The sequence below is a fragment of the Nelumbo nucifera genome, chromosome 5, assembly GCF_055504915.1.
Source record: "Nelumbo nucifera cultivar China Antique chromosome 5, China Antique-T2T, whole genome shotgun sequence".
NCBI classification, from domain to species: domain Eukaryota; kingdom Viridiplantae; phylum Streptophyta; class Magnoliopsida; order Proteales; family Nelumbonaceae; genus Nelumbo; species Nelumbo nucifera.
The window spans coordinates 23,545,354-23,557,583 of record NC_142653.1 but is presented as its reverse complement, the minus strand read 5'-3'; the positions used below and the strand labels follow the sequence as shown (position 1 = coordinate 23,557,583).

The 12,230-nt window shown below is 36.8% G+C and overlaps 1 protein-coding gene across 1 annotated transcript; it reads right to left on the bottom strand.

The window, feature by feature from the left end:
- Positions 1 to 4,456: 4,456 nt before the first annotated feature.
- Positions 4,457 to 6,725, bottom strand: LOC104595823 (allene oxide synthase 1, chloroplastic-like). The gene has a single exon (XM_010256730.3). The coding sequence runs from the start codon at positions 6,415 to 6,417 to the stop codon at positions 4,783 to 4,785; it is 1,635 nt and encodes a 544-aa protein (XP_010255032.1). The 5' UTR covers positions 6,418 to 6,725; the 3' UTR covers positions 4,457 to 4,782.
- Positions 6,726 to 12,230: the final 5,505 nt, after the last annotated feature.

The window sequence follows — 12,230 nt, the reverse complement described above, 5'->3', positions numbered from 1 at the left end:
TAAGTTAAAACCCTATGTGATGTCCATTTGAATAAATTTTTTGATTTGAGAAGGTTGTTGATTCATTTGTAGGCCCATTGTTCATTTAAATAGGGAAAAAAACATCTGAATTTAAATAGATAATGTCTACTTGAATAGGGAAAATTTTGAATTTCTTTTATTAGGTCGGGCTTCGGGCTCGGGCTCGCGCTCGGGCTCGGGCTTGGGCCTAACATTTTTCTGTTAATAAAGAGTTAAAGCCCGGCCCGAGCCCGGCCCATGAATAGGTCTAATCTCAGGTAACAAAATCTAAAAAATGAATAGTGGAAAGTTAATATATTGAATGACAATCCATCTTATTATATCATCTGCCGGTAGCATCGTTTGGCTATTGTCTTCTGGTCACGCTGTAGTCTGTACTGATTGATTGTCACAAGTACTTCTTAGGATTGTTCATAAGAATGCCCAACCCGACCAAACCGACCAACCCAGACCGACCCAACCCGAGTTGGCCGGGTTTTCATCAGTACCGGTCGGTTTTGGGTTGGGAAAATATATAAACCAATATATCGGGTCGGTTTCAGTTTTCTTGTGTGAAAACCGAAACCAACCCGACCCGAACCAAATTAGTCTTCTACTAGTTCGGTAGTTCCTAGTTTGAGTAGTTTCCTACTTAACTATAACTAGTCTTTTACTAGAAGTAGAAGGCCCATTAGGTAACTACAATTAGAATAGGCAATATATCCTAGTTTCTAACTTTCTATAATCTTTTACACCAAATAGGCAACCCATTAGGCAATTACAATTAGAATTCAATTAGGTGTCCTTTTGTACAGGAACAAAACCGAAACCGACCCAAACCGACCAGGTCGGTTTGGCCTATCAGTGGGTCGGTTTCGGTTTCCACCTCAGGTAACCCGACCTGGTCGGGTCGGTTGGGAAAACCCCAATAAACCGACCCTGACCCGTGAACACCCCTAATAATTCTTTATCCGTAGAAATTCAATTAAATTAATAAGGTTTAAAATATAGAGAGTTAAACTTGAAATTGTTACGACACCACCTACCGCAGACTCTAAATGTCATTTTTGTTTTTTTCACAGTTCATGAGTTGAGAAATTTCAGACTTATTATCATTAGGTTGATGGAGCATAAAAAGTAAAAACAGGTGGAATATAATAACTACGGAAGCAAAGATTAATGAAGTTTGTGGAGCATAATAATAAGTCGATAAACTCTGATTCTTTATTGCTAATATTATTTATTATTTCATGAAGTAAAAAAGTCGTAGAATAAGCTTTCCACTCACTGTTGGCATAGAGTACATATATATATATATGGAAAGAAAAGATGGAGCAAGCAGCAGCAAGCTAAGAACCTAAGACTGAATCATCGATCATGGAGAAGGCCGAGGGTGATCAGGAGGGTGAAAGGGAGGGCAGGCTTGAATACAAAATTGTCTTTCAGGCCAACAAGTTTCCATGGGCTTTGCCGCAGTTAGACAACACCAACACTTGCCTCCACAATATGCCCTGATGCATGGATAAAGATTAAGTTTGCTTTCTTCTAGCCCATACCCATTACGCTTTGCCTTTGAAATTTCATCTTCGCTGCTATGGCCTGTTTTAATTTTTCACAGTTAAATTAAAATCAACAACATTCAATTAATAATAGTGATCGGCAAAGAAAGAAAATTAAATGAAAACAGCGGTTTCATTACTTCCTACATTCATGAAGTGCGAAAAGAGAGACGAGAACAACCAAAAGGAAGGCTAGAAGCACGGTATTGAACTTTGTGATTATTGCCATGGATCGGATGAGAGAAGAAAAACTTGCATGAATATGATATGGGATGCCACGATGCTTTTTTTTTTTTTTCTTCTTGTTTATTTATAGGGAATGTAATGGGGCGGGTTGAATTGAGATCCTATCCTGTACTGTATCCATATTTAACAGGTTTGGATTGGATTGTTAAAATGGCCCATGTCAATAAACAAGTTGGGTATGGTTTGGGTCCATTTGGATTTGAATTGAGATCCTATTAAGGCAGGAAGAAATATTGTCGAAGCCACTAGGTGCCATGTAACACGTACGGGTCAAAGGTGATTCAAGAATGCCTTGCCATTGTTGTGCGTGGTTTTATGTTCTTCCGATTTGTTAATTACACCTTAACCGTTTTGATCACTTAAAGCGTTTATAATCGAATACACTTTCAAACCGTTGGATGAGAATCTCTATTGTGGCATTGTTGTGGTACTAAAATGGAAACGCAATGCCAAGGTAACCAGACAAATACAGGGGCAAATCGAAAAGGTGGTTCAGTCAACATTCAGATACAACCCAGATACATACATTTTCGATCGGGTTAAAGCCTTGGGTAGGGTTTAGACTTTAGATTGTGACCCGTAATTTCTATGAAAAGAAGAGACGTGCTACAATGAAACAGCAATGAAGCACCCTCATGTCGAAAATTAAAAGAAAAAATTATATGATCAGGACCCACCATTAGTGGATGATATGATGGATCTAAATCCTCTAGGAATGGGAGATAAGGACACCTTGATTGTTGCATTACACTCTACAAAATATATGAGTAAATAACGAGAGACTTCCAGCTAGCTCTTACTTTTCTTTGAATTTCGAAAGAATCTACCTTTATAAGAACAAAATGTTCTGAACTCCTGATTAATCTAGATTTATAATATTATATGATTTTTTTTTTTCAAATCACAAATTTAGCTTCCACCGACTTACTGAAGTTATCAACATATACCAGTTTGATTCATTTCCTTAAATCACTCTTCCCTTCCTTGAACCATGAAAGAGGCAATGATCATCAAGTCTTTGCATGTGGAGACAATGTTAGCAAATCTCAGTCCATCAAAAGTATCGTGGTTGTTACATCTACCAACCCAACAAGCCCATTAAATAAGACAATGGGCCTGCAATACGTGGGCTCTTATAATAGAACCACCTTTCAGAGCGGAATCTCTGACTAGCAAACCCTAAATTTTGAGAAGTTCTCTGTCAAAAGCTATACAGCATTCACCATATGTAAGAGACTGCAACTTCTAATTTCTATAATAATTCATGACTCGAATAAGATTAATATCAAATAAAACCATTAATTAAATCATAAGTAAATCTATGAAATCTAAACATGATCTTATCGCATATTTACCTAAATTTGGATTACCTGAATGCGATGACTGTATAATGGGTTGTGGAACTAATGATCATAACGCCCCACACCAGTGAGAGATTAAATGATTGTGGGGCATATCATTGATTCCACAGCCTGGTAGACGGTCATTGCATTCCGCTAATCCTATCTCTATAAAAATTTTAAATGAATGAACTAAGGTTATTGCCTTTTTTTAGTGAATAAGATTTTAAGGAGGTTGGCGATTCCTTAATGACTGAAACTGGAACTGAGTAAGTTATTATACCTTTAAATATTTTATTATTTAACTATTTTTATCCACGTAACAAAAAACAAACAATAAATCGTTCAATTCGGCAACTTGAATTGTTATCAAACAGCCCCTAAAGATCATCAAAGAAGATTTATCCTTTGGTGACTGTCGTGACTGATAGTTTGATATGAAAAAGGAGCACAAAGATGCTGGTACAGTGTGTCAATAGAAAGAAACCACGTCTGGATGAGAATGCTGCCTCTGAAGATGGGTTCTATCTTCACTACATGTTCCAGCGGGAGAGGAGTACAAGAATAATGTAAAACCACACAAGGATGTCAAGTGCATGTCTCATAGGAAGTTATATATTAAGAAGTATCTGTTTTATAGTAATTCATAGGAAATGCCATAAAAAATCTTATGGGTTGTTTAGGGGACTAAAACCCACTGTCAAGTTATGGGGGCCCAAAATCCATATAAAAAAAAATTATGGGGCCCAAATGGTCATTTGAGAATTTGAATGGAAGAACTTTGAATTATGAGAATAAGACGTATCACGCTATAGTTTTCATATCAGCATGGGACACGTCGGAGAATAGAATGCAGCATAACAATGGACGGGGTCCACTTCAGAAATCTGAAATTATATTAGTAGCTCCCAGCCTCTTATATAAATTGTTCGTGAATTTGATATCAATTCATGGTCAGAATTCATTTCACCTATACGATAAGATTAATATTTCTTATCGTATAGGATAGAAACCCCCCAAAAAAATTGACAAGTAAGCATGAATAAGTAGATAAGTACAACGCGACCGTGCCGGATCCCGATAGATGTAAGTTTGTATACAAACTTTGAAAGACAAGTGATCCAAGTTGTGACCTCGTAGGCTAGGCAGACGAGTGATCCTGAAATACCAACAATTTAGAGAGACCACTGAAAAAGACAACTAGCTTTTCCTCTTTTTTCTTTGGGGGTGGTGCTGTCACCATTCACCAAACAAATGGCACCCTGAGAAATCGGTTTCATGATTCAGTAAGTGGAGATTTGACGACCAGGATGTCGAAATTTTGATTTATATTTTAGAAATCAAAATCAATTATTTTGGCGAATATCATTTTCGCCAAGAAAAGCTGAACTTGTGAACCTGTGATCCATATGACAATAATATCTATAAAAAAAAAAAAAAAAATAGTGTGGGTGGGGCCACCCACCACCAACTGCCTATGCAACTGCTGACTTCCATTTCTCCCAAAAAAATCGTTGTCACAAACGTACGATAATAATAATAATTATTATTATAATTACTAATTTCAAACGAAAAAAATTGCGGAATCCATCCAACTGATACCACTGTTGATTGCCTGAGCGCTGACAGCTCAGAAATCAGAAACTCGCCCGCTTGACCGACGTCAAAGTAATGGCGGCTCCCAAAGCCGATTTCCCAACTTCGATCTCAAACGAATCGTAACGTTGGAACATTTCCACCACCAACAGCCTAGATACCAGCACCACGAAATCCTTCCCGGCGCACTGCTTGTTCTCCACCGTCGGACTTTCCGCCTCCGGTCCGTTTGACCACAACACGTGCTTCAACAACTTTTCCCCCTCTCCGACGAATCGATCCGGCACGAACTCTTCCGCTCTCTCGAATATCTTCGGGTCTCTCGTTGCGAAGGGCTGATACCCAAACAACATCTCTCCTTCCTTCACCTCGAAGGCCGCATCGTGGCTCTCGATCACCAGGTCTCGCTTCGCTTTCCCGTATTGTAGGGCAACCGGTGGCTCGATACGCAACGCTTCGTACACCACCGACTTCATCAGCGGCATCTGTTCCATCGCCGCCATCGTCACCTTTCCCCCATTAGATCGCACGGCGGACCTGATCTCTTCAGCCAACTGGCGGTGCAGTTTCGGCCCCGCGCGACCGGTAAACTTGAGCAAGTTGGGGAAGAGGATCTTCATACCACCGAACGAATTAAAGCACGTGGCGAAAAGGAGGTTATGGCAAGCCTCCTCCCTCTTGATCCCCATCTTCTCCCCTTCGTCGAGGATCCGGCCTGACACCTGGTAGAAGAAATCGTAGAGCCTCTGATAGTCGGACTTGACGAGAACTGGGGGGAGACGGAAGGTATGAAGCAGGAGATCTTCTACAAGACTCGGCAAACCCAGGGTGAGAAGAGGGCCTAGTTGGAGCAGCACCCATTTCGCGACAAGATTGGGCCCGTCGTGGCCGAGCTTTGACTCCGATGGGTTGGCCCCATAGAAGGCGCGTGCGAGGAAATTGAAGCAGGCCTGATCATTAGGGCCACCGAAGTCGGCTTTCCCTTTTGCGGCGAGCTCACTCTCTAGGGTCTCGAAGAGCTCAGTGAAGGTGGCATGAAACTCTGGGATGATCCTCTGGCGGGAGGATTGGAGAAGGAAGAAAATGAGTTGCTTGAGCTTGGCATGATTGGGCTCGGACGGGTCCAAATAGGAAAGGACTCGGTAACCGCCGGTCAGTTGGGTGGAGGGCATGAAGGTGCCAGTGAATAGGTCTCTCTTCTCGACCTTGGAGACGTCGAATAGTACTGGAAAGCTCTGGCCGTCGAGGAGGACGATAACACGAGGGTTAGAGGCGATAAAGTGGCCAGGTGGCATGTTGGCTCTGAATACGGTTGACCGGTACTTCTGAATTCGGGACCTGAAGTAATCCTCTCGGCCTTGGTTATAGAAGTAATCGAGGCGATCTTTGGTTGGGCCGATAAAGGGTAGGCCGTAGTCTCCTGGGATTTTTCTGAGTGGGAGCTTGGGCGGTGGAGTTGATGGAGTAGCTGTAGTTGTTGATGAAGGTAATTCGGATAAAGAAGCGACGATCGGACGAAGCGATAAGCGACGAGCCAGCTTTAGGCTTTTACTCCTCGCCGGCGATTGCAGTCTCGGGGAATATGGAGGAAGTAGGGAGGAGGAAGCTATTCCAGCGTCAATCCTGGGCTGGGTTTGCAGAAAGATATTTTGGGAGGCGGAAAAGGGAATAGCCATGGTGGAAACGACTGACTCACTGGTGGTGCCCTTCAGTTGTTGGTACAATCAAAGAGTCGTTAGAGTGTGGCCTGTTCTGTTCTCCCTAGTTCCTGGCTTCCTGCTTCACATTCGACTGTGGCCTGTGGGGAACTGAGGATGGATAGTAGGATACTAGGATACTCACTCGTCAATGAGCATATTTGAAGCACGATGGACGGTGGGCCTATGGGCTGGGGTGTACGGTCGTGGAAGGCGTGCTGATTGACTCGTGTGGATTGGCCTCTTGGTATGGCTGGGCTGGGCCACCGATTTTCCGACTACCGAGTACCGACCACTATTATGTGCTGCTTTCATGAAATTTCGTTTTACAACAGAAAAAAAAAACACTAAAATAAAGGCAACTGCGTGGATGGACCATGGATATTCACATTTCATATGTAATGCACGTTTCGGGAGAGAATCTTGACTCGAAAAAATATAGAATATTGGCCCACGTGGTATATTGTGATTAGTTCCCTATATGAAATTTGGACTAAACTCTAAATTTCCTTAAATTTTTAATTGAAAATCACTTATATGAAATTTGGACCTAAGGCAAATTTCCCACTTAGTACTCTGTGCTTTAGTGTAATTTTGGTTCTTTACTTAAACTTTCAAAATGTGTCAATCGGTGAAAAACATACAAATTCTTTTTTAGTGTCATCTAATTTTCTTTATAAACTATTCAAACATTGATAAAAATTTAACTAGTTGGGGTCATGTTTCGGTAGATATTTTAGTGGCCCTAATCTTCTTGAATAGAAGAAACAAGGATTTGAGATTGTTAATTTTTTGTCAATATTTTTAATGATTTATAAAAAAAATTAGATGACACTCAAAAGACATTTATATATTTTTTAAATACTATTTAACGATTAATTAACAACTAATTAACCGTAGGTATTGAATTGACACATTTTAAAATTTTGGATATTAAATTGTTATATTTTAAAATTCCCAAATTACATGATAGTACTTAGGAATTCCCATAAAAAATTTAGTAAAAACACAATTTAGTAAAAACCTCGACATCATCAATCAAATCTCAGCTCGGAGAAAGCACATCTTGCCGAATTGGACACATGTATCATGATGTCAATGACCACTTGGCACCACCACTGCCCATATCATGAGCCATAATAGAAGGTGGACCCAAACATCTCCCACGTACGCTGAGACGTATCAATCTCCTTCGGCAGATGTTTCATGAACTTCAACCACGTGTCTTAAAGTCTTTAATCACAAGGAGCAAGTGACCCACCTATTGGGATCTGCTCCTTAACACAGTATGCCTGATCACACCGACCTCATAACCACATCCCACCGTGTGTAGGGAAACACATCGGGAAGGTAATCTTCCAACCTTTTAAAACAATTCATTTGGATACATTTATTACACTGTAGACACCTCAGACGATTCTGATATTCTTCCTCCTTTATACTGATTTGATCGGAGTTATAAGCCTGGGATTTTACCCTGAGCCTTATGATTTCTTCTTCCGACATCATCAGATACAATATAAATTTTAAATATATACAAGCATATGCATTTAAATCAAATTGAATCGATTAATCATATCTGATAGGAATGGATCCATATTTGATCAAATTATAAATGGATTGTGATGCCGTTGAAAAGCGCCTACGTCTGGAGTAGCTCAGGCGTATCTTGTAAGAAGGAAGATAAGGTCAGAGGGTATCTCGGGTTTGTAACTCCGACGGTTAAGTCTATTATGTCGAATGATCAAGAGAGTGGTTGGATATTTAGTGAGTCATAAAGTATGAATTGAATATTAACTTACTTGAGATGCCTATCAAAATATATACATGTCAAATAGATGTAGGATACTTGTCATAGCTTAAGACACCTGAGTTTGCTCTGCCTTGGTGAAACTCGGATAGGACACCTATAGCTCTATTTAGACACCTGTTACCCGAACTAGGTCACATAGTTCTCAACTCGGACATCTATGGCCCAACTCAGGCCATCTGGTATCCGATCGAGACACCTGGAACCTGGCCCGGGCACTTGGAGCCTAATCAGGGCTACCTATTTAGCCATCTGTCGCATGTATCAACCACCTGGTACTTAAGTGCGACATGTTGTGCCGATTTGTCCTCCATGTTCTCAACATATGAAGTGGGCCTGAGATCAACTACCTTATGTGTCAATGGTCTTGTGGCATGTCCCACCAGGTGATCGCTTGATGGACAAGTGTTGAAATGTGGAGGTCTCTTCGCTGAGGTCAGAATTGCTTATACACACGAGCTAAGAAGCCCAAAGTAGCTTTACATGTCGCTGAGGTGACTCTTATCCTCTGAGACGACGACAGGACAATGGATTCCGAACTAAAACCACTTGAACATGCTATGTATCCCGTAGTTCAAAGGCCAGACTTACTTTCACCACATTGGATTCAAATTCAAATTCAGATAATCGAATAGCATTTGCCACTCTAAACAGGTTAACTACACAGTTGTGTACACCGAGGTATGGACCAATCAATTGAATATGCCAATGTTTCATGTACTTTGGATCCACACCTTATGCATACAAAACATTGGCGTGTTCACCCTGAACCCGGTGTGCATGACTTTCGTTGCAGCACATTCGGAATCTTGAAAATCGAAAATTCTGCACTTAAAAAGGAAGAATGGTCCATGAGCATGCTAACTCTGCCGGTTCGAGTCTCAACAAGTGTGGTCCTGGTCCTACTGTGATTGACAAAATTGCTTTGATAAAATGTTCTAAACCATAAAGGACACGAGCCAACCTAGAATGGAAAGCTTGGCAATTGATATTATTTTAGTGGAGCATAGATAATTCGGTGAAACAATCGTAGTAGGAGTGTCAATGGACAGGATTTGGGTTTAAGGATCCGTCCGAATCAAATTTGAACAAATTGGACAAACTAGTGATACATATTGAATCGGCTTAATCTAGACTTAATGGTTTAAAGTATTTATTGGATTGATTGAAACTAGTTCATTTATAATAGATTTATGTCGGACTGGATTGGATTAGACCAATATCTGGTCTATTGACATAAAATAAGAATATATCTGTCAATAGACCAAATTTGAAGTGGACCCAATCTAAATTAAAATCAAATTGAACAATTTAGATCTAAACACTCAATTAGACCAATTCAAATGATATTCAGTAATAGATTGAACCTGATCCATCTGTAATGGATTCATAACGGACAGGATAGGATTGGACCAATATCCCTATCGACAACCCTATTAGTAAGGCATGTGAAATGAATAGTTTAAGTCGGCCAGGTGTACGAAATGTTAATTTATAAATTTTGTCCATAACTCAGGTGCAAAACGTGTGTTTTAGGGTATATATATGTGCCACGTCCTGATAGAAATACGCTTTTGAACACACATACATGTCATGACTTCATAAAAATACATTCTAAGGAAAAGACAAAAGAATCACAAAAGGGAAAGAAAACGTTGAGAAAGGTCTCACTAAGTAGCTCTAGGGATGCAATTCAAGCCCGAATTATAGTCACACGTGGCTATCTTGTATTATGAGATGTGCAGTTTATTGTGGGTAGGGCTTGGGTGGGTAGAGAAAGTGAGTAGGAAATTTGGGTTTTAATTTTACATGATTAATCTTGGGCCTAGAAAATAAGGCTTTTTCTTTTAATTTTTAGGTAGCCAAAAACTAGTCTGAGCGCAATTCAATATATATATTTATATCAACTAGTAATTAAGCACGTGCATTGTATGTGAAAAGTTTTTTCGTATTAATTACTTGAATTTTAGATATATCATAATTAAGATAAAAATTGAAAATTAATAAAAGTAATAATATAATTAAAAATAAACTCAAATGCTTGTATTAAATGTGCACGTGCATTGCATGTGGAAATTTTAAATTACAATTGTTATTGTTGTTGTTGTTGTTGTTATTATTATTATTATTATTATTATTATTATTATTATTATTATTATTATTATTATTATTATTATTATTAAATTTTGTATTCCATTTTTGACATAAATAAAAATAAATTTTATTTTAACAATTATTTTTATTTATTATGATGAATAAATAACATTATAAATATTCCCAAATGTGATATAATTTTTTACTTTTTCATTGTTTGTGTTCTATCTTTTTTTTAATATTTATTATTCAATTATAACATAATGAGTTTTTTTTTTAAAGTTGGATCATTGATCCACTATCTAGATAAGAAAATAACTTTCATATTTGTTTTAAATTATATATCATCAACATTATATAAATAATTTTTACTTATCATACATAATTTATGTTTGACATAATTAATATATAATTTTTTATATATTCTTTTGATTACATGTATTTTGTTATTTTTTTAAAGATTTATTATTTAACTATCATATCATTAGTTAAACCACTAATCCACAATCCTAAAAGGAAAATAATTTGATTTCTAGGTTGACACTAAATTTTATATTGCATTTTCATCATTAATAACAAATGTATATTATTAGAGATGTACCCAATATTTATCTTTATGAATATATAACATTAGATATGTGTCCAATTTTTTTCTTTTTTTATTATTTATATTTCTATTTTTAAAAGTTTTATTATTTGACTATGACATTATTTCATTTATAGGTTGATTTTAACTTTGTCAGTCCATTTTCATCATTAATAAAATTACTTCTTACATTTCATACACATTTTTATTTAGTATAATAAATATGAAATATTAGATATATGTTCAATCCTTTTTATTTTTTGTATTATATATTTTATATATTTTAATTTCTTATTATTTAATTATTACATTATTTATTAACTCATTTGAGCCAAAATGGTTGAATTGCTTACTCGCCATTGGGAGGGAAGAAAATAGTTTTTTTTTCAAAATATTTATTTTTATAATATGAAAATTAATTTCGTGGATTTAATAAGAGAATATATCTTAATATGAGATTTAATGAGAGAGAATATGAAAATAGTTTTATTTCTAATTGGTTTTAAATTTTACATTCTATTTTCATCATTAATAAAAACATTTCTTATTTATCATACTTATTATTGTTTAATATGTTGAATATATAATGTTAAAAATGTTCCCAATTTTTTTTAATTTCTATATTTTTTTATTTTATTTATTTTTCAATTTTATTATTTAGTTGTGACACCATGGCTTGGCCCATTTGACCCGAAATGATTTAATTTCTTACAACTGACTAGATGAAAACACTATTTTTTTCAGGTAGATGTTAAAAGTATGTTTTTATGTTATTGCAATTATTAATTTATTATGTATGGATTTAATTAATAGAATTTAATGATGAGAATAAATAAAAATTCCTTAAATATATGATTCAATGAAGGTGAATGCAAATTATTACCTTAAGTGTTGGATTTAATGAGAGGAAATTGAATGCATTGAATATCTTATAATTGTCTCTTTTCAACTCATTTAATATTAATAATTGATTACCCTTTTGCCTTCATTTTTTATCAATAAATTTAAATATGGAAGTGTAAATTTTATCCTCAGAAAATTACAAAAATATTATTGAAGCTATTCTTGTTTTTTAAAGTAGTATAGATTATAGATAGATATAGATTAATGCAATGGCTACAGATTAGAATCGACAAAATTACATTTCTTTACAATAGATTATACCTGAAGGACTTGGCCAAAAATAATAAATACGTAAAATGAAGGTCATTGACAGCAAATGGAAGGACTGAAAGAGCTAATTGGTTTAAAGCAGAGTGCCTTTATCAGAAGAAAGGCAGGTTGAGAAGGGAATGGTTTAGG

Coding starts and splice junctions, on each gene's coding strand:
- LOC104595823 (XM_010256730.3), bottom strand. CDS start 6,417: ATGGCTATTCCCTTTTCCGCCTCCCAAAATATCTTTCTGCAAACCCAG.